This window comes from Balaenoptera ricei, chromosome 15 (assembly GCF_028023285.1).
Source record: "Balaenoptera ricei isolate mBalRic1 chromosome 15, mBalRic1.hap2, whole genome shotgun sequence".
In the NCBI taxonomy this organism is placed as follows: domain Eukaryota; kingdom Metazoa; phylum Chordata; class Mammalia; order Artiodactyla; family Balaenopteridae; genus Balaenoptera; species Balaenoptera ricei.
The window spans coordinates 26,825,939-26,853,913 of record NC_082653.1 but is presented as its reverse complement, the minus strand read 5'-3'; the positions used below and the strand labels follow the sequence as shown (position 1 = coordinate 26,853,913).

General features: G+C 47.6%; 1 protein-coding gene across 1 annotated transcript; it reads left to right on the top strand.

Moving 5' to 3' along the window:
* The first annotated feature begins 60 nt into the window (after positions 1 to 60).
* On the top strand, positions 61 to 26,036 carry POFUT1 (protein O-fucosyltransferase 1). The gene is made up of 8 exons (XM_059896609.1): positions 61 to 270; positions 1,924 to 2,045; positions 5,511 to 5,693; positions 6,848 to 6,960; positions 16,208 to 16,400; positions 17,870 to 18,112; positions 20,912 to 25,512; positions 25,729 to 26,036. The coding sequence occupies exons 1-7, from the start codon at positions 138 to 140 to the stop codon at positions 21,098 to 21,100; spliced, it is 1,176 nt and encodes a 391-aa protein (XP_059752592.1). The 5' UTR covers positions 61 to 137; the 3' UTR covers positions 21,101 to 25,512; positions 25,729 to 26,036.
* Positions 26,037 to 27,975: the final 1,939 nt, after the last annotated feature.

The window sequence follows — 27,975 nt, the reverse complement described above, 5'->3', positions numbered from 1 at the left end:
CCCGCCTGCCCGCCAGCTAGAGCGGCCGGGGCGGCGCGCGGGCGGCGCGCGGGGGCTGACGGGAGCGGGGCGGATGCTCGCGCCCTTCCTTCCCTCCCCGCCTCCGAGCCGCGGAGCGCCCTGGCTCTGGGGCCGATATGGGAGCCGCCGCGTGGGCATCGTCGCCCCTGCCGCCGCGTGTGTCTCTCCTGCTGCTGCTTCTGCTGTTCCCGGGGCTGCCTGTGGGCTCCTGGGACCCGGCGGGTTACCTGCTCTACTGCCCATGCATGGGTAAGGCCTCCCGAGCCTTCTGTCCAAATGGGGAAACTGAGGCCCAGAGAGGAGAAGCCATTTCTCTGAGGCGCCCAGAGACGCTTTGACAGGTCCAGGAAAGGACCCCAGCGCGGGGCAGGGCCTGCTCCTTGCCTTTCTGCCCCAGTTGCAAGGGCACTGAGGGGACCTCTGTGTCCAACCTTCCGTTTGGCAGATGAGAAAACTGAGGCCGGGAGAGGTTACGATGTGTCTTGCACAAGGCCTAAGCCAGCCCCGAGTCCAGTAAATGGAGTTAGTGGGGCAGAACTTGATGTCACTGACCCAACGCTGGCTCTGGGCGATTCTTTCATTCATTCAACACATATTTATAGGGCACCTACTATGTGCCCAGCCCTGTTCTCTGCTCCAGGGATACGGTGGTGATAAGACAGAAAGCCCCATGCCCTTGTAGAGCCTTCATTTTAGTTGGGAAAGACAGCCCATAAAAGATAAATATAAAAAATAAGTAACCGCATAGTATTTATGGATGAGTGCTATGGGAAAATAAAATAGAGCAGGGTAAGGGAGAATCTAAAAGCTGGCTGAGGGGTGCAATTTAAATGGGAGTGGTGGATCGTCACTGTTAAAGTTATTTCTTCCTAAAATCCTCCACACTCCTAACCATGATGATGTGGCCCTCTGCGCATCATCTCCACCACACCCTTCTCCCCAGACCCTGCAGCTGCAGGCACAGTTATCCTTTTCCGTTCCTTACACATACGCAGGTCCTGCAGCCCGTGCTCTTCCCTCTGCCGGGAACACCCTCCTCTTGCCTTGTGCCAGACCAACTCCTTCCCATCCTCAGGCCACAGCTTAAATGTCACCAGAAAAGACTTCACTGACCTCAACCCAAATAATCTCCTCCTCATTGTTCTCCATCACCAAACTTTTTTCACTTCTTTTTTGAACTTATCAAAATTTATCACTGTATATTTGTTTATATGTTTACTGTCCCCCTACCTGGATTGTGAATGCCTTGAAGGCAGAGACCTTGTCCTTCTTGCTCACTCCTGTGTCCTAGCACCTAGCAGAGAGCCTGACACATTGTGGCCTCTCAACAATCTTTGTGGAATGAAGGAATGGATGCCATGCTGGGGATAACAGAAAGAGTCAGACAGGGACCTTGCACCTGAGGCATTCACAGGCTGAGGAAACAGCCAAAGGCCGGGAAATGGGAAAGGACATTCTAGGAAGAGTGAAGAACCACAAGTAACTCATATCCAAGGTGGGAGGCAGAGGAGGGGAACTGAATATGGCAGAGAGGTAGTGAAAGGATCCCGGTGAGTGAGGCATTGGAGTTACCCCTTCACATGCAGATGGGAGGAAATAGAAGTAGAAGGTCACTCCTGGCTGATGGAACAGCAAGAGCAAAGGCATGGGGTGGGGATGGGAAGTGTAGAGCATGTTTGGGAAACAGCAAAGAACCTGGAGTGGCTGAGGCAGAAGAGGCAGGGCCTGAAGGGCCTTGACCGTCAGACCCAGGAGTCCAGACTTGATCCCATGCTGCCAGGTCCCCTGGCTCTCCTTGGTGTCCTGGCCCTCCACACTCCTGGCTCTGCATCCTTTCTGAGCCTTGCATGCCCCAAGCCCTCGACGCCCTAGTCCTCACTTCACCTGCAATATACCATCCAGGGCGCTTTGGGAACCAGGCTGATCATTTCTTGGGCTCCCTGGCATTTGCAAAGCTGTTGAACCGCACCCTGGCTGTACCTCCTTGGATTGAGTACCAGCATCACAAGCCTCCTTTCACCAATGTGAGTACCTCCTGCTGTTGACCCTTGTCCACCTTTCCCCAATCCTGCTCACCTCTGCTTGACCCCAAGTCTTTCTGTAGGCTTCACCTCCCACCCCTCTGAGTTTGCCCTACCCCCCCACCCAGAACTGTCTTCCCTGGCTAACTGGCTAACATTTATCCAGCACCTGTTGTCTGCCAGGCACTCTTTCTGAGCATTGCATCAGGATTAGCTCTTTTCCTTCCCATCACATCCCTCTGAGGAAATGGGTTTAGAGAGGTTAGGTGACTTACCCACGCTCACACAGCTTGTGAGTAGTAGATTGGAATTCAAGCCCATGTCTCTCTGACTCCAGAGCCTGTGACCTGAACCTCCAGACTCCGTTTCCAGCCTTGTTTGGTCCCACCCATTGGTCAGAGGTGATGGTTGCTATTATCAGTTCTGAAGGAGAAACAGAGGCACAAGCTGGTTAATAACATGTCCGGGGCCACAAACTGGAGCAGTCTGGCTCCAGCACTGCCTCTCACCTCATCAAGGGGTCCCTTAGCATGGGAAGCCCAGCATCATCTAATTTCTTGCATGTTCTTTATGTCTTCCACAAGTCCTGTGTCTGTCATTGTTCACAGTGTAACTCCAGGGGCCTGGCAGTAGGAATTGAATTAATATTTAGTGAATTGACTTTGAAAGTTTTTAATAAACTTCAAAAAATTATGTTTAGTATGTACAAAACACTGTATTTCATTCTTACAGCCTAAAACGTAGGTTTTATTTTTTCCTGCACATGCCTGTATTTAGAAAGGTTAAAAGCCAGAGTACCTGAGATCATAGCCTGGCTTGGCCACTTACTAGCCGTATAGCCTGGGCAGGGTACTTGACCTCTTTGTGCCTCAGTTTCCTCATCTTTAAAATAGGCTGGTAATAATTGTTGCTACCTCCCTCAGTGAGATAGTGATTGTGGAATGCCTCCCTCTTAGAATCAGCTGAGGCCATCAATTGAAAGTGCTTAGGATGCAGGGGGTCCTTAGTAACCGGGAGCTGTTGATGCTCTGACTTTTTGTACTCACTGTTATAGTTTAGACCTGGCCATTGGTCTCCCTCTGGTTTGCTTGCCTTCTCTCACCTTGCCTTCTCAGCTAGGAGTCTTTCAGAGTCTCCACTTCTTGCTTTCTACGGGTTACTCAACCTACCCCAGTTGGGCTCCCCTTCCCCACTGGGACTGTTCTCACAGAGGCCACGAAGGACCTCAGAATTGCCAAATCCAGGAGTCATTTCTCAGTCTTTATCTCAACTGACCTCCCGGTGGCACGTGGCCCCGTGTGCCTCTCTCCTTCTTGCACTTCCTACTGCCCTGGTTTCCAAGACACAGCCTGTTCCTGCTTCAGCCCAACCTATCCACAATTTCCTCTTTGCGCTGCATCAGGGGCTCCTCTCTCCCCACCCACTGTTTAAATGTTGATGTGTCTCCTCTTTCTGTTTGCTTATTAGCTGTGTGACTTCAGGTGAGTTACCTAGATTCTGTCCACCTGGGTTTCTTCATAAATAAACTGGAGATGGTTGTATTCCTACCTCTTACAATTAGATGATCAAGTCTATGAAACATGTTGAGTACAGCACCTGGCGCTAACCCAGCACTCAGTAAATATTAGTTGCTTTTATTACCATTATTTGCTTTGCTATAAGTTTCTGTTGACTCTTGGGCTTTCACTCTTCTCCATGTACCTCCCAAATTTATCCATGGCCCAGACTCTCCTCTGACCACAGGCCTCGTGTTTCTAACTCCTATGCTTTTGGGTCTACCTTGGATGACCCACAGATAATCTGAAGTTCACAAAGCCAGAACTTTCCCCTCAAACCTGTGTAACCACCTATATTTCCAGCCTTAGTTTATGTCACCTCCATTCACCTGGGCCAGGAACCTAGAAGTCATCCTAAATGCTTCCCTTTACTCTGTACTTCACCTCCCTTTACATTTTTTAACCTGTCCATGCTTCCCCATCTCTCAGACTTTTGGAGATGCTCAAAAATATATGTTGAAACAAAACAAAGCATACAAAACAAAACAAAAATACATGTTGAATGAATACTTGAACAAACTAAAGGACCATTGCAGTAGCCTCCTAATTCCTCTCCTTCCTCTAATCTTACCATTAGTACATTCTCTCTTCTGCCGCCAGAGTGATCTTTCAAGAAAGCAGATCTCATATTATTTCTGCTTAAAATCCTTCAGCAAGACCTTGTTGCTAATAATTAAGGTTCTCGAAGTCTGTTCATTGGAACATCAACGGCTCGTGCAGGAATGGTGCAGTGGTTAAGTCAGTTTGGGAAATTGTGTTCTCAATTCCTCATTCCCCCCAAATTTGGAGATTCAAAATGCATGTTAGCATATTAAAGGCCCTGAGAAGTCCTGTCGTAAAGAAACCTGCTAACATAGCATTTTCCAGGCCTGTTTATTTCTGGAGCCTTTTTATTGCAGAACCCTTTACCCACCTGAACTAGTGGAACATGCTTGGGAACTCTGACCTATAGGATAAAGTCTAAATTTTATTTCATGGTGTTCTAAGAAATTTTCTTAAGTCCAGAAAAATGCAGAGATTACTATAATCACCATCCATGTATCTGCCACTAGAAATGATAAGCATTAACACTTTCTCATCTTTGCTTCATGTTTTCTTTTTGTTAATAAAAGAAATAAAAGTTTATAGATAAAGTCGTTAAAAGATTGTGTGTCTTGGCTCGAGGCTACTTCTAGTCCCTCCCCCACCCCCAGAGGCAACCACTATCATGGATTTAGTGTCTTTTGGTATGACTCCTTCCAAGTTTTTTCCTGTACTACTTCCATTGTGGCACTGAGCATCCTTTTATCCATCTCTTGGTACAAAGGGCAGGATTCTCTAAGGCAAATACCTAGAGGTAGAGGGCACATTTAAAATTCTATTAGATGCTTGTAAGGGGTTACACTCCAAAGTAGTTGTTCCAAAATGTAGACTTCTACTATCAGCCGTATCTTTTCCAGTAATTAGAGTTAAGCTTTTAAATTTTTGCTGGTCTCATGGGTAAGAAGTGGTGTCTTGTTGGCATTGTAATTTTCTTTTTCCTAATTCTCGTGAGCTTGCACATCTTTTGAGTGTGTTGGCTATTTGGGTTCCCTTTGCTGTGAGTTGCTCACTCCTATCCTTTGCCCATGTTTTCTCTTGCATCATTTGTCTTTTTTCTTATAAATCAGCAGGCATTTTTGAATATGAGGTATATTACTGTTTGTTCTTTAGTTTGCAGATGTCTTCTCCCAGCCTCCGTTCTAACTTTGGTGTCTTTTATCAAAAGTTGTTTACTGGCATGTAGTCCAAGCTGTCTGGGTCTTACAGTATACGGTTTTTTTTTGTTGTTTTTTTTTTTTTCAGTATACGGTTTTAATGAATGTCTTTGAAACAGCCACTAGGATACTGAGGAGGGACCCTCGCCCCCTCCTTTTCCCCACTTTTCCTGTAGCTCCATGTGTCCTACCAGAAGTACTTCAAGCTGGAGCCCCTCCAAGCCTACCATCGGGTCATCAGCCTGGAGGACTTCATGGAGAAGCTGGCACCTACTCACTGGCCCCCTGAGAAACGGGTGGCATACTGCTTTGAGGTGGCAGCCCAGCGAAGCCCTGATAAGAAGACATGCCCCATGAAGGTGGGTCCTGTGGGTCTGGGAGACCCTTTCTGCCTGTTCCAGGTCCTCTAGGCCCCTGAGACACTGTGCGATAGCAGTACGTGGGGGAAGGCACCAGAAGGGCCTAGAGTAGAAAGATGGAGATTTAAGTCCCATTTCTGGCATTTGTCAGCAGTGTCACTTTGGGCAGAGGACTTTGCTTCCTCTGAGCCTTTATTTCTACCTACAAAGTAAAGACACCAGTCCCTGCTGTGTCTTGCTCATAAAGTATCAATGAGGGCCAGGTGTAAGAGTGCTTGTAAACTGTAAAGTGCCACATCAGTAATAATCACTAATACTCACATAGCACTTACTACACGCCAGGTACCATGTTAAGAGCTTTCCACATATTATCCCACTTAATCCTTAAACTGTTCTGTGAGGAAAGTACTATTAATACCCCATTTTATAGAGAGGACACTGAATGCAACAAAGAGAGGTTTAATATTTTGCCCAAAATCATAATAGCAAATAAGTTGTGGTAATATGGCTCCATTGTCCACCCTCCTAACTTGTATACTTTCTTGTCTCTCAGCACGTAAATGAGAAGCTGTCATATTTATCAGTAGAAGTTTGTAAATTTCTGGCACTTGGGGAATAAGACAATCCCCAACATGTGTTTCAGTGCTTATGCTAAAGTCTGAGGAGGGTGGTTGGAAATTTGAGAAAGGAGACCTTGCTTACAGCCCCAATATTGCCCTCACTTGCTCTGTGAGCTTGAGCAAGTGTCTTACCTTGTCTGGGTCCTGGTTTCCATCTTGAAAATAAGGGCATTGGATTAGCTGGGTCTTGAAGGTCTCTTGGTGCTCTTAGTCCATGGTCCCAAATCCAGGGTTGACTTCCTCCCCAGACCCCCACCAATGCTGCAGGGTCAGCGGCATATGGCACACGAGCAAGAAAGACTCCTTCAGATATTGTGGTGAACGTTGCCCGCTGAAAACCAGACTGGAGGCCGAGCTGCCCTCCTCAGCACCCAGCCCAGAAATTACGAAGTGATATTCCTACTGGCCCGTCCTATGAGAGTATTTCAGCCTGAGTCAAATCGCCCAGGGTTCCCCCATCCACAGTTCCTTGGCCCCATCCCCAACTGGCTTTCCCTCCCGCTCAGTAAGCCTTTGCCCACTCTCTTTCTCTAGGAAGGAAACCCCTTTGGCCCATTTTGGGATCAGTTTCATGTGAGTTTCAACAGGTCTGAGCTTTTTGCAGGCATTTCCTTCAGCGCCTCCTACAAAGACCAGTGGATCCAGAGGTATGTGGAGGGGGCAGCATTGCTGGGATTAGGGGAGAGGTGGGGGGCCCATGGGCATTCAGCGCCTTCCTGGCCCTCTTCCCCTCTACCACACCCTGATGTATGAGACCAAAGGTGCAGCTGTTCTGTCTGTTGAACTTGGGATCCTATGTGATCTGTTCCCATCTCAACGCCTGACACAGTGGGACGTTGACCTGCCACAAAGTTGAGCAAGAGTTTATCAGCGAATAAAGGATGTCATAAAAAGACTATTGTGCAGTCACATGAGTCTCGATTTCCTCCTCTAGGCGTGAGAATCACTCCCCTGTTACCTTCCTCTTCACAAGGTGAAAATTGGAAGCTGCTTCTAGAGAAAAACAGCTTCAGGTGCAGACAGAGAAATGATGTCATCCTGATAATAATTGGATGTGCTTTATTAATTGTGCTCCAGTAAGCCCTATTAAAAAAAAAAAAATAGGTTAGCAGGGCATAGGCACAGGCTGTGAAATATTTATAGAGCATCTGTCACGTAAGAGACATAGTGCTCAAAGGCCAGAGGTGATGCATAAAAATGAGGAAGACCCAGTCTCAGCCTTCAGCTGGCTACAGTCTAGATATAATGATGACACTAACATAGTACATTTGCCCCTGATGCTATAGTGTGGCAAGAAAGAGCGTGGGCTTAGACATCAGACCTGGGTTAGGAACCATGAGGGGCTTATGAATTCTTGTGGGGTCCCAGCACTTGGCATTTAGTAAGACAAAGATAGACTGATGCAGAGGAACGAGCACAGGCTCAGGATAAGACGGCCCGGAGCTCTGACCCAGCCCTACCTCTTTCTCAGATGACCCTGAGTGAGCCACTCCAGCTGTCTGGCCTGAGTTTCCTCCTTAGTTTAATGGAAGGAGCACTATGGTATCTGCCTCCAATATAAATCACATGGCACGTAGTAGAGGGCCAGTCAGTGTTACCTGTTACTATTATTCACATGCTTTATTTTATTTAAGTCTTTGAGAAATTTCATGAAATGGGTATTATGATCAATTCCCGTTTGACAGGTGAAGAAACTGAGCTCAGTAAGGCTAAATAACTTGCCCAAGGTAATGCAGCTATTGACTGGGCAGCAGGGGTCTGTGTGTAAGGCTTTCATAGGTAATAAGAACTAATATTTATTTAGGGCTTACTTGTGCCAGTTGCTGTTCTAAATCTTCACTCCCTAAGTCTTCTAAGGTAATAGCTCATTTAATGCTTCCATGAGTCTGGGGGACAAGTGTTATTGCCATCTCTGCTTTACAGGTAAGGAAATTGAGACAGAGAGAAGTGAAGTCACTTCCCTGAGGTCCTGCAGCTTGAAGTGGCAGAGCTGGGATCTGAATCCAGGCAGCCTGACTCCAGAGCACCCATTCTTCATCCCTGTGGAGAAAAGAGCTGTGCCTTTAATAGCTGCCAATTCCTATTAGGGACTTGCCTTCAGAGCTAGATCATGAGCTACTGAGGATACTCAGTCCTGGCAGAGTCTAATCCCCCTCATTGTTGATCCCAGATAGGGAATTGTTGATTCCCATTTGATCACCTGCTTGGTTCTCCCCGTTCAGCTCTGAATGACCCAGAGCTATTGCCAGACGGCAGACCTGTCCTCAAAGGATGGAGATTTGCCTCTAAAATGCCAAGGGGGAAAAAAAACATGACACCAGCTCTAAAAGCAGCTCTAAGAGCAAATTCCAAAAAGCACACCGTCCTGGTTGGAAGAGAAGGGACAGGGCTGCCTGGATGCATCAGTCGGACAATGTTGCTGGCACACTTGTTCACGGCCCCATGGTCTTGCTTCAGTTCATTGAGTTGTAGGAATTGTGTAAGGGCTTGGGGAAGCTTGTGCCTTACAACCAAATTTTTGGGAAAGGAAGACTAGTGGGGAAGATGAGGTCCCTGGAGGCAGTTGGAGAGAGTTAGGACCACCTGGGCAGCTGCCTTCCTTCCACACACATGTAAGAAGCACCGCCAGAGTGTCAAGCACTGGCGTGGATGCTGGGGGGACAGGCAAGAATAAAGCAGATAAGGCCCCTGCCCTGATGGAGCTGAGTCTAACAGGGGAGACAGTGAATACATTTGTACATAAGATAGTCCCAGAAGACATAGTGCTGTGAGGGACATAAGCAGGTGACGTGTGATTGGCAGGCAAAGACCTTGTCTTTGTCAGCTTGGACTGCTATAACAAAATACCACAGACTGGGGGGCTTAAACAACAGACATTTATTTCTCATACTTTTGTAGGCTGGGATGTCTGAGATCACGGTGCCAGCGTGGTCAGGTTCTAGTAAGGACTCCTTGGCTTGCAGGTGCTGCCTCTTACTGTATCCTCACATGTTGGAGAGAGAGCAAGCTCTCTGGTCTCTTATAAGGGCACTAATCTCATCACGAGGGCTCTACCCTCATGACCATCAAAATGTAACTGCCCCCAAAAGGCCCACTTCCTAATACTATCACGTTGGGAGTTGGGGCTTCAACATATGAATTGATGGGGTGGGGGGGCACAAACATTTAGTCCATAACAGATCTGAAGAATGAGCCAGCCATGCCAAGAGCTGGAGGGAAAGATAGTTCTTCATGGTGGGGACATTGCAAGCTCTGAGGCAGGACAAGCTTGGTGTGGTCAAGGGGCAGAAAGGCCAGAGTGGCTGGCGTGGAGCATTTCAGGAGGAGAAGGGTAGGGTGTTCCCGTCGTCCACCACGGTGTAATAAACCACTCTAACACTCAGTAGCTCAACAACAATTTAGAATGATTGCTCAGATTTCTGTGGGTCGACTGGGCTTAGCAGGGCACGTCTTTGGTTTCGCTTTTGTTTTTCCATTTTCTTTATGGAATCCCAACTGTACAAAGTTCCAATCCATGTTAAACATCTAATTTCTTAAGATGAATACTCTTTGGAATACCCACCACATTTGGTGGGTTTTTTTTGTTTTTTTAATAAGAAAATTAAATTTACTCATAATCCCATCATCCCTCCAAAAAACTATTAGAATTTTGATATGTATACTTCCACCCTCCAAAATGGGTGTATTTTTATGTACATATACAATGTATACCTATACATATTAACTTAAAATGAAATTATGACATATAGTTTGTAATTGAGTAATTAACTATCTTTTCTGAGGAGTAATTGATTTATCAGGTTAGTAAATATCATTGGCAGGATCAGTTCTAAACATGTAAAAGCATGAGATTTCAAAAAATGGTTAACTGGTGTGTATTCCACTCGATGCCAGTGGAGTGTGTTGGGTAGGGTATGTGTGTGGGGTATCCATTCATCTGTTGATGGACACTTGGGTTAGCTGGGCACTTCTTGCTTGTGGTCTCACATGGCTGCAGTCAGCTGTCGGCTGGGACTGGAGTCATCTGAAGGCTCAACTGGGCTGCACGTCCAAGAGGGCTCACTCATGGCTGGCAGGTGGTGCTGGCTGTCATCTGGGAGCTCAGCTGGGGCAGTCGGCCGGCATGTATACTCTTGACCTCTCCGTGTGGCTTGGACTTCGGACAGCGTGGCAGCTGGGTTCTGAGAGGGTGCATCCAGGGAGTGCGTGCTCCAAGAGGCAGAAGGTGGAAGCTGCTGGCCCCCTAAAGCCTGGGCCTGGCAACCGGGACACCGTTACCTCTGCCAAATGCTATTGGGAGGGAACATAGAGCCCACCCAATGGGAGGAGACTTGAATTAACCTGCCATATAGAACAGGAGATTGGAGAAGTGGGCAGGGGTCAGACTGTGCAGGGCTTTGTAGGCCCTGGTGAAGCAGTCTGATAAGAATCCTGTGAGTGTTTGCAGGGGTGAGTTTTGAGAGTTTAAGTATTTTAAACATTTTCTTAAATAGTGGACACTTTCTTGCTGTAGAAAATTGTCCTTTGGGGGCAGGGGCATGGGTGTAGGGAGAATGGCATTAGAAAGGGTCAGCCGCTTCCCTGGCTCACTGTGTAACTGCAGATTGCTTCCCTTCTCTGGCCACAGTGCTCTATCTATAAAATGAAGGGACTGAGCAAGATCGGTCACTTTCAAACTGTTCTTTGAGTTTTAGAGTTCTGGAGAAGCGCTGTAGTGCTGTGGGGGCGGCAACGGGGGCCAAGTTGGAACTGCTCGGTTCCCCTCCCCCACTGCCTTCAACCAGTAACCCTCTTGTATATCAGCTAAAAGTGCTGGTGGCCGCAGGTCCGGGTGTACCAGGTTTAACTTAGCTACATGTAACAGAAAACCCCAAATAACAGCAGACTAGCAAGATAAAAGTTCATTGTTTTCTTAAGTAAAAAAGGACTGGGCTGTGCAACCCACAGCTGCAGGGCAGCTCCCTTGTGTCTAGGAATTAGGCTCCCATCTCTGCTCAGCCTTCCCAGTACTGGCTTTTTTTTTTTTTTTTTTTGGCCACACTGCACGGCATGCGGGATCTTAGTTCCCCAACCAGGGATCAAACCCCTGCCCCCTGCAGTGGAAGCGTGGAATCCTAACCACTGGACCGCCAAGGTATTCCCCCAGTACTGGCTTTTATCCTTAGTCTCACCTCATGGGCCAAGATGACTCATGAAGCCCCAGGTAGCTGGAAGGACAAAAGGGGCAGAAGAAGGGCACATCCTCACCTTTTTAAGGAGCCTTCCTCATAGCTTGCTTACACCAGCTCATTGGCCAGTACTTAGACATGTGGCCATACCTAGCTACAAGAAGTACTGAGAAATGTCTTTTTTGGGGCTTCTATGTGTCCAGCTGAAAACTGGCTTCTAGGAAAAGAGAATAAGAGTTATTTCTCCCCACTAAGTGATTTCCCACTGAGGATCTTTCCAGCTCTGCTGGTTCTGAGTCTGTGAATACCCCGATGGAGATTTAATTGAACAGACATTTATTATTTATTGCACATTCACTGTTGGAAGGCTATGAACCATCATGCTGAACCATTCTCTTGGCATGAAGGCAACAGGTATTTGAGCACGTGGCTTATCATTCTCCCAGGCTGCAGCCTCCTTGGGAGGACATAAACAGGTGACATGTAATCGGCAGGGCTGAGACCTGAAGGATGAGAAGAAGCCAGGCATGCAAAGAGCTGCAGGGAAAGGTAGTTCTTCATGTCAGGGACATTGAGAACTAGACTCTGCCTCGTTCATGTCCCTGCATCCTCTGCACTCAGCATAGTGTCCATCCACTGGTGTATCCTGGGCACACATGCGGGTGCTGTGCATGGAGAAACCCCAGCTTGGTAGGGGGATCTCAGTAGCGTCCGTGTGGTGGTGGGTGAAGAACCCCAGAGGTTCACTGCACCCAGCAGCAGGAAAGTGTGCCTTCTTCAGCTGGGCAGTGACCAGGCTAAGGGCCTGACTTAGGGTCAGCCATCAGGGCTGTGAACAGATGGACCTGGTCAAGCTTTCTTTCCAAACAGCACTCTCCTTCCTCATTGGGAGCAAATGAGCACATCCGTCTCGGCCTCTTGCTGCTTGTCATGTCAGAGCTGGCGTTGCACTGGGACAGCTATGTGTGCTGATCCAGATCCAGGTAGAGGGGATGGATATTCCAGATTTGGAATTCACCAAAGGTCAACAGCAGGTACTTTCTAAGAGGTCAAGGAGGGAGCAGATCCTGATTTTATCCTAATGTTCCAGCCCCCTGGGAGATCACAGCTTTGCTTTCCATTTGAAACCCTTTAAGGTGGCCTATGAAAGTCGCTTAGCTGAGGGCCTGGCCCATAGTAGGTACTCAGTTACTATTCACTTCTTCCTCTAACCCCTGACAACCTGATCTGGTCTTTCTGGTGAGATCCCTGAATTCTCATTCATTCACTCTAAACATATTTATTGTACCTACTATGTGTTGAGGCCTGTGCCTAGGCTGGGAATCAGAAGAATAAGCCACAGACTCAGCTTTTGAGGTGCTTATTGACTGGGTGGGGGAGCTGGGAGTGAGGTATAGTAGTTAAGAACAAAGGTTCTGGAGGAGATTGCCTGGTTTCAAATCCCTGCTCCACCAGTTCCTAGCTGTGTGACCATGAGCATGCTACTTAACCTTTCTGTGTCTCAATTTCCTCATCTGTGAAGTGAGACTAACAGTAGTACTTACCTCACGGGGCTCTTAAGAGGATCCAATGAGTTAATGTACACAAAGTAAATGGAACATTGCCTGTCACATGTATGTACATGTAAAGTCTGACAAGATGAGGATTAGATAGAGCCAAGCAGTCCATGAACACTTGCTTGTGGCTTACTTGGCACAGGCCTTGCACCAGTGTGTGTAGGAATCATGGTGAACAAGAGTGCTGGGGGCCTACCCTCATGGCAGTGGCCGGGGAAGGTGGTTATTGAGCACATCAGTGTGCAGAAGGCAGCAAAGGAGAGGTGGGACAGAGCCCTCTCCTAGGAGCTGAGGCTTGGGAGCGGCAACTGGTCTTGGAACTTTGGAAGGCGTTTGTGGAGCGAGGTGTTTGGTTGGGTGTGAAGAAAGAGTGGCATGTCCATTGCAGCACTGTCGTATGGGGAAAGATTGGAAACAGCCTCACTGACCAGCGGAGGGGACTAGATAGGTAAACTGCAGTTTATTCGTGCAAATGGAAAACTTAAAGAGACATTAACACGATCACATGATCCACGCCATCAACATGGCCAAATCTCTAAAACAGAGTTGACTTTTCTTAAATAAATTTATTTATTTTATTTATTTTTGGCTGCGTTGGGTCTTCATTGCTGCGCGCAGGCTTCCTCTAGTTGTGGCAAGTGGGGGCTACTCTTCGTCATGGTGCACGGGCTTCTCACTGCAGTGGCTCCTCTTTGTTGCGGAGCACGGGGTCTAGGCACGCAAGCTTCAGTAGTTGTGGCACGCGGGCTCTAGAGTGCAGGCTCAGTAGTTGTGGCGCTCGGGCTTAGTTGCTCCGCAGCATGTGGGATCTTCCCAGACCAGGGATCGAACCTGTGTCCCCTGCATTGGCAGGCAGATTCTTAACCACTGCGCTACCAGGGAAGTCCCTGAGTTGAATTTTTTAAAAGTTGAAATAGGTTACATGCAATATGATGATGATGATGGTGGTGATGGTGAGAGAATTTTCTGAGAGCTTTCTACGTGCCAAGCGCTGTGCTAAATGCTATACTTATATTAATCTATTTGATCTTCTCAACAGCCCTATGAAGTGGGAACTATTATCAGCTCTATTATACAGATAAGGAAACTGAGGCACAGAATGGTTAAGTCACCTGCCCGAGTTAGTAAGTGGCATAGTCAACATTAGAACAAGGTCACCTGGCTTGACAGTCCATGCTTTTGCCATTGCACTGTGTAAAGAGCACACAGAATAATACCTTTTAATATAAATAGTAAAGTGTAATCGTGCATAAAACCACAGTATCTTCTGGAAAGAGGAGGAAGCGGGAAAGAGATCATAGGGTAGAGCTTTTATTCAGGTGTATATTTTTTAAAATCTGAAACAAAGTAAAGTGTTAATATTTGCTAATTTGGGTCACAGCTCTGTGGACTGTTAAATTATTTTCTGTATTATCCTGTATGCTCTGAAATTTTTAATAAATTTTCCTTGAAATTTCTACTGAGATAACTGTAGGTTCACATGCACTTGTAAGAATTAATAGAGAGAGATCCCATGTACCCTTTACCCAGTTTCCCCCAATGTTAACATTTTGCGAAACTATAGCACAGTATCACAACCAGGATATTGACATTGGTACAGTCCATCCATCTTATTCAAATTTCCCCAGTGTTACTTGTACTCACTTCTGTGTGTGTGTATACTTAGTTCTATTCAATTTTATCACGTGTGTATGTTCGTGTATCTATCACCACAGTTAAGATATCAAACAGTTCTAACATCACAAAGGTCCTTGTGTGGCCAGTTTATAACCACACCCACCTCCCTAAACACACACACACACACACACACACACACACACCCTAGCCCCTTGGCAACCACTAATCCCATCTCCATTACTTTTTTCTCAACTTTGTCATTTCACAGACGTTATATAAACGAAATCATACAGTATGTGACCTTTTGAGGCTGACTTTTTTCACTCAGCATAATTCCCTTGAGATCCATCCAAGTTGTTCCCTGTATCAGTAGCCGGTTCCTTATTGCAATAGTGCTCTGTGGTGTGGATGTACTGCAGTTTGTTTAACCAGCCACTTGTTAAACGACGTCTGAGTTGTTTCCAGTTTTTGACTATTATGAAAAAAGCTGCTGTGAACATTCGCATACTGGTTCATGTGTGAACATAGGTTTCCATTTCTCTGGGATAAATGCCCAAGAGTACAGTTGCTGGGTCATATCGTAATTGCATGTCTAGTTTTATAAGAAACTGCCAGACTGTTTTCCAGAGTGCCTGTACCTATTTCATAATTTTAGGAAAAGGATTTTGGCTGGCAGAGGGAAGGCATACCAGGTAGAGGGGAGAAGTCTGCAGAGATCAGGAGTTTGCAAGTGCATTGCAAGCTTATGGAAGAGCGGGGCATTTCATGTTGCTGAAATATAGTCTGGGCTTAGCTAATGAGGGAGCACAGGTTTGCTCCTCACTCTATTCAGTCAACAGATCTTTACTGAGCTCTTACATGTACTGTTCTAGGCACGCGGAGATACTGACTTCAGAAGCCTGAGTCCAGCAGACTTTTCTGGACTCAGGGGTAAAATAATTACAAGGTGCGTTGTGAACAAGGGGGAGGGAGAGCCTTCGGCAGGGTATGTGGGGGGCATCTACAGACCTCTAGTGTTTTCCATGAGAGCAGGGACCATGCCTGTCTCATTCTCCCTTGGCCCCCAGCACATAGTAGGCAATCCATAGATAACGTGTTAAATGTTGAGTGAATGGTCTCATCCAGCGTACACATTCCCTGGGAGTGTGACCTGTCAGCAGCTGCACTTCCCGATCCCACTGTGTGGGTAAAATGGCAAAGACTCAGTCTAGACACCCCAACCTGGAGTGAATTACCACACCACAGATTGGAAGCCAGCATGACATACAAAAGGTTGGAATGCTCTACTGTAAAGTTTTAATTGTTAAACAATCAAAGAGGGTTGTAAATTCCATGTGGCGGGACAGTATTGCATACTGTGCCTCTTGCCGCCGCCAAGGTCTCTTATCAGCCCGTTGGGGTTTCACAACCTCTCGTGCTTCTTGCATGTTGCAGGGGCCCCTCCGCAGGGTCTCTGGGGCATGGTGCAACGCCGTCCTTTCTCCCTTGGGGGTGGCGGCTGGACTCGCTGTGCGCTCTCTGTCTGATTTCTTCTCCTTCTGTCTCATGCCTAGATTTTCTCCAGAGGAACATCCAGTGCTTGCCCTGCCAGGGGCCCCGGCCCAGTTCCCTGTCTTGGAGGAGCATAGGCCGCTCCAGAAGTACATGGTGTGGTCAGATGAGATGGTGAGGACAGGGGAGGCCCAGATCCGTGCCCACCTCATCCGGCCCTATGTGGGCATCCACCTGCGCATTGGCTCCGACTGGGTAACTTCCCCCTTCCCCTCGTGGCCGGGATGGACACATCTCTGAGCAGGGCCCATGTCTGTGGGAGTGGAACACTGAACCCATTGCACCACATCCTAGCCAGGGCAGAGAGGTCTCACTTGGCCAAGTTCACGGGACTGTGCCCCACGATTCCACCGCAGACACGTCAGAAATGTGGCTCCGGAGCGCTTGCTTGGCAGTTTTCATTTTAACAGTTGCCATTTTTATCCTCATTTCACAGATGGATAAACTGAGGTATCAAGCTAGGCTCTGGGTCAGACAGCAAGCCAGAAAGAGCCCCACAGCCCACAGTCCTCTGTCCCAGCTCAGTGTTTCGCCAGTAGACTCCTTGTTGAAAAACAAGCTCTGGAGGTTGGGTGGGGCTCCCAAGAAATGAAGATGTCATCCTCCAAATTTGGCAGCTGCTTAAATGTGCAGAAAACTCATCAGGTTATCCTCCCTGTGAAAATAACTGGAGTAATGTAGACAATCTCCTTAGTTTACAGAAGAAGATATATATGTGTGTATGTGAGAAATACTCATCGTTGAAAACTTGAAAAATACTGAAAAGTATAGAAAGTAGATCAAAATTCATTCAATGTCAATTGAGGAAGAAATCACACATTTACCCACTAGATTCCCTTCCTGCCCCCCTTCCTGCCCCCTTCCACAAAGTAAAGGAGCCAGGCCCAGAGTATTTTGTCAGTGGTTTCAGATAGTTCCCATTTATGCTTCCCTAGAACATAAGAAGATATAAGATGCTTTTTTTTTTTATAAAGCTAGCATAATGCTAATACCAAACTCAGATAAGGTCAACTCAGGAAAGTACAGCCCATTCTCATACAGAACATAGATGCCCAGATCCTAAGTAAAATATTACCAAGTAAAATCCAGTAGCATATTAAAGAACACACAACACAAACAAGTAAAATTTATCCCAGGAATGCAGTGAAATTCACTATATTAACACCCAAAGAAGAAAAATCATATAATCATCTCAATGGAGGCCAAGAAAGCACTTGATAAAAAGTCAACAGTCATTTATGATTTAAAAAAGAAAAACAACTCTTAACCAACCAGGAATACAAGGGACCCACCTTACCTTGATAAAGGCTATCTCTCCGCAACCCACAGCAAACACATACTTCTTGGGAGCTATCAGAAGTGTTCCCACTGAAGTTAGAAATCAGACAAGGCTGCCCATCGTCACCACCACAGTTCAGAATTCTGCTGGAAGTCCCAGATAGTGCAGTTATACCAAGAAAAAAAAATTGTGAAAAGCCAATATCCCACTACCCAGAAATAACCACCGTTAACTGTTTTGATGCATTTCCCTCTTCCCTCAGTGCTTTAAAAAAAAAAAATAGTTGCGCTCCTCCTGTATTGCCTGCCTTTTTCCCCTTCCTGGCTCTTGCTTCTGGGGTTGCGGGCGGTGGCCGTCTTTAGCTGTGTCCCCACCCGCCCCACAGAAGAATGCGTGCGCCATGCTGAAGGACGGGACCGCCGGCGCCCACTTCATGGCCTCCCCGCAGTGCGTGGGCTACAGCCGCCACACCGCCGCCCCGCTCACCATGACCATGTGCCTCCCCGACCTAAAGGAAATCAGGCGCGCCCTGAAGCTCTGGGTGACGGCGCTGAACGCCCAGTCGGTCTACATTGCCACTGACTCTGAGAGTTATGTACCCGAGATCCAGCAGCTCTTCAAAGGGAAGGTACACGTGGGGCGTGGGCCTGGTGGGAGGGCAGCAGGAAGGGAATCAAAGGAAGCACCAGGGTGGTCTGCCCGCTCCCACCTCATGCTTCACGTCCTCCCACCACCAGGCTTTTACTTGAACATCAGGTTCCCTTCCAGTTCCTACCCTTCTTTAAACCCCAGCTCAGACACCTCCACAGGTGCACCGCAGATTTCCCTCCACTCCTGTCGCTAATGGATCCCTACTGGGAGCTGTCACAGCACTTTATCACATCTCCTCCTGAGACACCTTCTAGAGTGTGAAACTAGGGTAGAAACAGGTCTTATTCCTTCCCAGTTGTGACTCCTTGAAAGCAGGATCCAAGGTGGACTCAGCATTCTACTCCTCAGGGTGTAGCCTGTTGCTTTGACCTCCTCCAGGGCTGAGACCCCGCCTTGCCATTCCAGTGTCTAGGACAGTGCCTGACACGTGGTAGACACTTGGTAAATGTTTGGTGAATAAGGCCATAAAGAGTGGGCCCTTGGTAGGGGTCCAGTGCAGCAGAGGGATTAAGAACATGGACTCTGGAGCCAGAGGACTTGGGCTCTACTCACTGTGCAGCCTTGCACAAGTTACTTTACTTGTCTGTGCTTCTGTTTCCTCATCAATAAAATGGGACTGAGAGTAGTGCCTACATCTCATAGTGTAATTGTGAAGATCAAATATAAAGAAATTAAAACAGGTCCGGTAAAACATAAGTGCTGAATAAAGTTAGCTGTCATTGATAGTAGAAGTAGGTGGTTGATGAATACAAGGAAGGCTCTTTTGTGCTTAGTAAATGATTGAAGAGGTGGTGAATAGTAGGTGTTCAGTATATGAGTAAATAATAGAACAGGCTTGTTACTGTATGAGTGAAGAATAGGTAATAAGTAAGTAGGTATCGATAAAATGACGGAGTTAATAGTGAACGTTCAATAAGACTTTTGAGTGAATGAAGGCCCTAAATGCTTGTGCAGACCTTAAAAGACAGACATCCGCTTTCTAGCAGTGGGTGCCCTTGGCTTTATGTCGAGGGGCTCCCTTTCTCTCTTTTACCGGCTTGTAGAGGAAGTGCCGAGTCAGAGCATTCTGGTCCCCACCCACCCGCTTTGTAGAAGAATATCAGAGCCCGGAGACCTTGGAGCGCCTCTAACCCAACCCCTGCGTTTTATAACTAAGGAAACCAAAGTCCCATGAAGGAATAGAATTTACCCAGGAGGTCTCGGAGCTCATTTTAGTGGGCATGACACAGAGCGGGTAAGTTTCAGGGCGTGGGTGGAATTGTTCAGGGGATTTTGGCCATGGTTAAGCTGCTATTATTTTTATGCTGCCATCCAAATAGCAAGATGATGATTTTTGTTACATCAGAAATCTCTGTGTGACAGCAAAGCACTTTCAGCCCCAACTCTGCCCACACCCCCATTTGGAGAGTCCCAGGGAGTTTTTTTGTGAGTTTCTAGAGTTGGTGTGTTTGTTATACCTTGAGCTTCTTGCCATTTTCTATTTCCTGTTCCTGTGCCACTGTTCTTGCCCTTTTCCACCACTCAGCCCCCTTCTCCATGGGCTCAACCCACCCTTCCTCTTGACCTAAGCCTTGCTCATCTGTTAAGCTGGGCCAGTGCTGAGCCGGTGATACTGATAAATAAGACGTGGTGCTGCCCTCCAGGGCTCACAGTCTAAACTCAGGAAAAGAGACTTGCAAAGAATTATAAGATACGCCACACGAGAGGGCCAGGCTTGGGTGTGGAGGCTCATTCACTCACTTGTCCAGTCAACAGATGCATACTGAGGCAGACCCCAGCCAGCAGCGACAAGCAAACTGACACAGCCCCAGCCCCAGTCAGGTGCAGGAAACAGACGTTAGCCAGAGAATCACTAAGGAGTGAAAGCTACAAACTGAGATGTGTACTACGAAGTAAAAGAACGTGGTTCTGTGAGAGTGTAGAGCAGAGGAGCCTGGACTAGATGGGGGAGCCAGGGAGGGCTTCCCCAAGGAGGTGTGACTTGAGCTGCAGGGTGAGAGTTAAGTAGGAGTTAACCGAGCAAAGTGACAAGCACTCCAGACAGAAGAGCATGTGCAAAGGTCCTGAGGTGGAAGGGAGACTGGTGTAGTGGCTGGAGCTCAAGGTGGAGAGGTAGCTGAACAGGCCTTATAGGCCACATTCAAGATTTGTCATCTTTATCTGAAGAGCAGTAGGACACCAGTTAAGGGTGCTCAGCTTGGGGTAGAGGGAGGAGTAGGAGGGTAGGGGAATCTGAAAAAGTTTCCTTTGGCTACTTTCCTTTGGTGAGTAGACCTGGAGGAGAAGAGATTATGGTGACTGGCCAGGGAGTAGTAATCCATCAAGAGAAGGGTTCACCTCTGGGGAATACCTTGGGGATAGATTGGACAGGACGCAAGTCTTGGAGGCATCCAGGCAGCAGAACCAAGTGGGTGGGGTGCGCTTTGGTCAGATCGCGGTGTGGTGGGAGAAGCCAAGCCCCTCAGGTGACCTTGAGCTGAACCTTGAGAGTATGGTCAGGACTGTGATGGGTGGGAAAAGGCATTCCCGACAGAGGGAACCAACAAGCAAAGGCAGAGTGTGAATGAGTGGTGTGTCTGGAGCTGAGGGGCTAAGGCAGCTGCTGGGCAGCACTTCTCTCAGGTGCCCCGACCCTACATTTTAATCCTCTGTACGCCTCCTTGTCTGTCTGTGACTTCAGCACAGGGAAAGAAGGTGGCCGGTGGCTGCAGGCCTTGGCTGAGCTGGCCACTTAGGCCTGCACCCTGGCTAAAACACCCTGCCCTTCCTCCTGCAGGTGAAGGTGGTGAGTCTGAATCCTGAGGTGGCCCAGATCGACCTGTACATCCTCGGCCAAGCTGACCACTTTATTGGCAACTGTGTCTCCTCCTTCACTGCCTTTGTGAAGCGGGAACGGGACCTCCAGGGGAGGCAGTCCTCCTTCTTCGGCATGGACAGTCCCCCTCAGCTGCGGGATGAGTTCTGATCCGACCTGGAGCATACCGCCTGTCTGAGTTGTTCCCTCCAGCCAGGCCTGGCAGCCAGAGGTGCTCCCAGGATTGATCCCCAAGGATCAGAGAACAGAAAAAAGTACCAGGGACTTCCTGGAGTAGGAGGAAGACAGTCCATCTCCCAGGGCACGGGACTTCCAAGCTTCTAGTAGCCAGACCATCTCCCTTTCTCATGTGCTCCCTGCTGCTTCTCCTGGGAATTTCTCACACCAGCAAAGCAGTCCAACCTCTGTCTTTTGGTCTGCCCTGCTCTGAGCAGCCTGGGATGCTGAACTCTATTCGGAGATATTTTTTTATATATAGAGAGAGAGATTTTTATAGTTTTGATACAAGGTCATGACTCCCCTAGAACTCTCCCTCATTTTAAAAAATCAGTGAAGTTCATTAACATAGGTACCTGAAGTGACCTTAACAGAATGTGGATAAGGCCAGGGGTGGGTGGGTGTATTGATCGCTTTTCCAGATGACCCCCAAAGTGGCCCTCAGACTCATCCCCGCTGCCTGGCCAGAGCCATTGTCAGCCCCCCTTTCCTAGGCCATCGCCAAGGTTTGGGGCACAAACACTCTTCTCCATTGTACACACTATGCAAATAGAAGTTATCAATCACAGTGCTGTCAGTGCCCCGAAGACGGCTAAGTGCTGCTCCCCCAGCACATTCCCGGCAAGGAGCACCTGCCATCAAGCCAGGCCATCATGGTATTGCTCTCAAAGTCTCTTGGTAGTTGGTGGCCTGCCACAAACCTGGCACCATCAGGGTTTCATAACACCTCACCAGGGCCAGGGCTTGCTGCCTGGCAGGATCCTTCTGAAGTTTCCTCTTCTGATCTCATGTCCCAAGGGACCTGGTTGTAGAATTTTGCCATTAAGCTGCTATCCAAGGCCTGTCCTCCCAGCCTTCCTCCTGCAGCTGGAACCCTCAGACTATATTCTCACGAGGGAGTGTTCACTAAGCCTCTGACCAGATCAAAGATGCTCAGTACCCAAGAGCCATTGGATTCCCAGGTTTTTTTGCCCATCTCATCCAGTATAATCTCAGCCAAGCCCATGAGGCTTAAGGTGTTACAGTCATAAGTTTCTTTGTCTCTCAGATGCTGTAGTTGTAAAAATCCATGACTCCTGAGAGTCTGATTTTTTGGCCTTGTGGTTCTAAAATTCATGTCTAACACCTGCCGATTACTTCCCCGCCATCTGGCCTCCCTCAGAAGGCCACAGTCAATCCTGGTAAGGTAGAGGAGACTGATGAGAGCCAGGCCCAGAGCTTCATGCAGCGGTGTCCCTTGGGTGACCTTTGGAAAGAGATGCTTTGTTTTCATGGCAGACTGAATCAGAGGCTGCAGGGCAACAAGGATCTCAAACACCAAAGGTGGCATTCGCTGCTTAGAGCTGCCGCCCAACTCTTAGTAGGAGAAACTGTACAGAAAGGGCGTTTGAATTTTCCGTCTGGGGGAAATGTTTTAAATCCTGGGTGGACTCTGAGAGATGGTTTATCTGTTCAGACTTGTTCACGAGCCTCACTGTGGGACGTGGGAGCCCCTGCCTCCATCCGGCGGTTGGGGGCGTGTGGCTTTCTGCCTGGTGTCATTTGCTGCCCCACACTAGGCACACGCCTTAGAGTCTGGGGCTCTAATGGGCCGGCCAAATCCTCATGTCTCTGGAGGTCAGGGCGCTGGAGTTGTAGTCAGATTCAGTGTGTTTTGTAGGCGAGTACTTTATTCCTTTGACCCAGTTTCCTCACCTATAAAATGGTGATAAAACTGACGGGGTTGTTGAACAACCCCAATCAGATAAAGCATGTATAAGAGCCGGTTGTAAACTTGAAAGAGACAAGGGCAAATACATGGCTGTTGATAATTTGACTGCCTCTCGTTGCATGCCTCCTTTGTGCCAGGCACTGTGCTTGCTAAGTGCTTTGTGGACATTCTCTGGTTTAGCCCCCACCTCAGCCCTGGGAAGTAGGAACTTCTGCGCAGGGCAGAATTTTTTTTTCAGAATTTTTTTTTTTTTTTTTAATTATTTTTGGCTACGTTGGGTCTTCGTTGCTGCGTGTGGGCTTTCTCTAGTTGCGGCAAGCGGGAGTTTCTCTTCGTTGCGGTGCGCAGGCTTCTAATTGCGGCGGCTTCTCTTGTTGAGGAGCACAGGCTCTAGGTGCGCGGGCTTCAGTAGTCACAGCACGTGGGCTCAGTAGTTGCAGCGAGTGGGCTCTAGGGTGCGCGGGCTTCAATAGTTGTGGCGCCAGGGCTCAGTAGTTGTGGCTCGCAGGCTCTAGAGCGCAGGCTCAGTAGTCGTGGCACATGGGCTTAGTTGCTCCGCGGCATGTGGGATCTTCCCGGACCAGGGCTCGAACCCGTGTTCCCTGCATTGTCAGGCGGATTCTTAACCACTGCGCCACCAGGGAAGCCCTGATTTACATTTTTGAAGGGCCTCTCTGGCTGCCACGTGGAGAAGAGATGGGAAGGAGGCAGGGTAGCAGCAGGGAGACCAATGTGGGGCTGTCACAAGGATGCAGGCGAGAGAGACGATGGGGCTTAGGCAAAGGTCATTGCCTTGAAGGTGGTGGGAAGTGGTCAGATTCTGCATGTATAAAATCATTTTAAAATGTCAGTCTTTTTTAAAGATATAAGTCTTTGCATAGTTTTAATCATGCAGTAGTTACAATTTAATGTCCTGTTTTTCACTTAATAGTATATCATGTTTTCCATGTTGGTACATGGCCTGAATAAATGTTTTTAATGATATAAAATTCCACTGAGGGGTGTCCCATAGCTTATTGTTGTCCTATTATGAGAACTTAGTATGTTCCCAATTTTTCACTGCTATTATTTGGAAAATATTTTTATTTGTAAGTCTTTTTCTATATCTAAAATTTTCATTAAGATATATTCCCAGAAGTGGATTTGTTAGATCAGGACTTAAAAGTAAAAACTTTTTTTTGGAAAAAATTCAAATATACATAAAAATTGTGAGTAATAAAATGAACACTCAGTTTCAACAATCCTCAGCGTTTCACCAGCCTTGTTTCATTTACTGTCTCATTCCCAAGTCCATGTGCTGGAGACTTTTCAAGAAAATCTGAATGTTTCAAAGGAAGAGCCTGTAGGGTTTGCTGACACACTGAAGTGGGGTTAGGAGAGGAGAGGGAAGTCCAGAATGCTCTGAGGTTTAGGCCCAAGCAGAGGGGAGGAGGAGCTGTCCCTGACTGCAGAGTGACCTTGATGCGGGCCACTCACCTCTCCACCTCACCTGCGAGTTCCAGGTGTTAATAATGGTGGTCTCTGGAGGCTCCTTGGAGTGCTGGTTGATATGTCAGATTCCGGGCACCCACCCAGGCCTGAGGAATCAATGTCTGGTGTGCAGTGCCCAAGAATCTGCATCTTAAGAAGCACCTACAAGCGATTGTGATGCCCAGTAGCCCAAGACCTACTTAAATTGTGGTCCTTGGACCAGCAACATCGACATCATCTGGGGCAACTTGCTAGAAATGCAGGCTCCTAGGCCCCACCCGAGACCTGCTGAATCAGAGTCTCCGCGGATGCAGCCCAGGAATCTTTTAACAAGCTCTCCAGCAGCTAAAGTTTGAGCACCACTGATAACAAGGCTGTGGGGATGGCGCCCTGTGGTCAGCCAGCAAGCACTTACGGAGGGCCTTCCCTGAGGTGCCTCCCTGGCACTCCTCGAAGTTTCCACCAAGCGTGGTCAGCGGCGTGGCTGTGCGAGGTGCCCAGTAGTGCTCAGTTCGTGTTGCAACATTGACTTTTTTCTCTTTTTTGTGCACTGGGGGAAACATACAGCTAGATAGTCAAGCCCTTCAGTTAATGGATCTCATTGTTTTAGGATGGGGCCAAACTTACCTAAGCAAAACGACGGGAATTACATTTTTTAAAAAGTAACTACCAGTAGAGGTGGGTTGTGGATGAGGCAGAAATGGAGAAACTGGTGTTCAAAGGAACCAAAGCTGGGAAAATGCTGTCCTTATAGGTCCTCCAGAAGTATGGAAGGGAGTGGACAGGAAGGGGGCAAGGAAGGTGAGACGGGATAGAGGACGGAAGAAAGCTGAGCTCTCATGTCCACATTCTGTTCACTTCAAGGAAGCTTAATGGTAATAATAGCAATGATAATAATCTTTCCCTGGCCTGAAAATAAAGATCCCTTGCTTCAATTTTCTCTTTATCCTTAGTGGGGTTGACAGAAAAAACCCATAGCCTGAAGGCAAATCCTGCTCTCTGGATTACCATTGTCAGGATTAATTCAAATTCTTACTTGAAACCTGGTTTATTTCAGGATTGGGAACTTTCCCTTGAAATAACATCTTTAAGGACGAGCAGGTTTGGTTTGTTTTTACAGCTAATCCGACATGGATCATCAGCCCAGGATGCCAAGCCCAACCAGGTAAAGAGTGGGAAGGGAAGGAACAAAAGGCATTTCCCAGAAACTACCTCCTTCCCCACAAGCAGTGACTCAGCAGAAGTGGGGACTGATGCCCACCCAAGGGGCAGAGGGAAGCCTGGGAGGACACCCCATCCCTCTTTAAAGATCCACCTCTAAAAAAAACTGGTTGGGACTTCCCTGGTGGCACAGTGGTTAAGAATCCGCCTGCCAATGCAGGGAACATGGGTTCGAGCCCTGGTCCGGGAAGATCCTACATGCCAAGGAGCAACTAAGCCCGTGCGCCACAACTACTGAGCCTGTGCTCTAGAGCCCGTGAGCCACAACTACTGAGCCCACGTGCCACAACTACTGAAGCCGGCGCGCCTAGAACCCGTGCTGTGCAACAAGAGAAGCCACCGCAATAAGCCCACGCACCGCAACAAAGAGTAGCCCCCGCTCGCCGCAACTAGAGAAAGTCTGCGCACACGAAGACCCAACGCAGCCATAAATAAATAAATAAATAAATTTGTTAAAACAAAACAAAACTGGTGACACATCCATTCTCTGTAGCATGGGGGCTATTTCCCCTCTCTTAACAGTGTACAAGATGGTTTAGGAGGCCCAGGGCACTAGCAGAAGGAGAGAATTGTCTTTTCAGCGTTTTCTCAGCCCTGCTAGCAATGCCAAAGAGAAAGTCTCAGTTTGGTGCCAGCAGGTCATTAAGTCCTCTACCACCTGCTAATCCATCCTGGTAACAGAGAGAGCAGACCTGGAGTCAGAGTTAGCTATCTAGAATTTAGTAACACTGTTTTGCTTTCACTATATTTATTTTTTGGATACTTCGTATGTTTTCAATTACAGACGTGATTTAAAGTTTCCTTTTAAGTAATTTAGCTTACAAAAAGTGATTTGATTTAGAGAAAATATTAAGTAAATGATATGGTGTGAATTATGAAGATGAAGTTTAGGAGACTCTCACTCAGCCTTATCTTTATGCCAGGCCCCGCAGACCCTCAGAATAAGTAAGACCCATGGGGCTGTCGGGAGAGGGGCATTTAACCTTTTTGAGACATTTAAGTTTGATGTTTTCGGCCATCAGGAGCAAAGCCACAATGAAAAACATGGAACAGGTGCCATTTCCCATATGTGCAAATACATAAGTAGGATAGGTTTCTGACAGTGGCATTGGTGAGTCAAAATGGTGTGTACATTTGTCACTTCGATTGGCATGGCCACACTGCCCTCCAAAGAGCTTGTGCCAATTCACCCTCCCTGGCATAATGCCTGTTCCCTACACTGTCTGGTTTCATTGGTTTTTCATGTGGCTTAGGGAGAAGCCACTTATCTTGGGTCTAAACACTTTGATTTCTGTCCTGGTGCTGCATTGTGCTGGCTCTACACAGTCGAGGAGATTTGAGTTTGAATCCCAACTCAGCCACTAACTGATGTGTGACTCAATCAAGTTATTAGCCTATCTGAGCCTCAGTTTTTGCATCTGTCAAATGGAAATAATGTCTTCAGTTGAGTCTATCTTACTTTAAAGTCAGGTCCCAAAGTATAAAGACAAAATTTACTCTCTTTCTGCCCTAATTTGTTAAACCCGTATGTGATATAACTTCATCCTACTTTGTAGGGTCATTGTGAGAATTTAAGGAACTACTATTGCCATAGTACCTGGCACATCATACATGCTTGATGATAACAGTGTTATTATTTCATGAAATTGCACAAGCATCTTTCTGAGGCTCAGTTTCTTCATCCATGAACAGCTGGCATGGGGCTGCCAGAGAGATTCCAAAGTGCATGAAAATGTTTTGCAACTATCACGAGGGCCCCAGATATAGGGGTTAAGATTTACTGGGGCTACAGCAGCCCTGCCAGGCGCCGCCTGCTGTAAACTTCCTTTACTTCTCTCCTTGGCATTTCAGTGCTGTGTTAGCTCACAGTGAGACCATCTTCTCCCAGCCATTGCCAGTGAGCGAACAGGAGCTGAGCACTCAGCCCACTTGGGAGATGGGCTGGCGGGAAAGAACCGCTCCTGCCTCTGGGGGATTAAGCTTCTGAGGAGTAGGCCAGTGATATACAAGGGGAGAGTACAGAGAACTGTCTCTTTGTGGCAGGAAAGTCCCCAGCCCTCTCTGAACTCTTGTTTCCACTTCAACTAGAAAATGAGGGCTTTGGATTGGGTAATTCTATAGAAAAGGCACTAGGTTTGGAGTCCCAAGACTTGGGTGCACAGCCTACCTTAACATTAATCTAGTGTGTAATCACTGGGACTCAGTGTCCTCATCTGTAAAATGGGAATACAAATTAAACCATTGAACCATTATGAATTGAGTCCCTCCTGTCATGGAGCTTGCTTTCTAGTGGGGGAGAAACAGCTAAGGAAAAAATATATACAGTGTGAGGAGATGATGAAGACCATGAAGGAGAATGAAATAGGGTAAAGGGAAGGAGAGTGGCTGAGGTGGTCAGGGAAGGCCT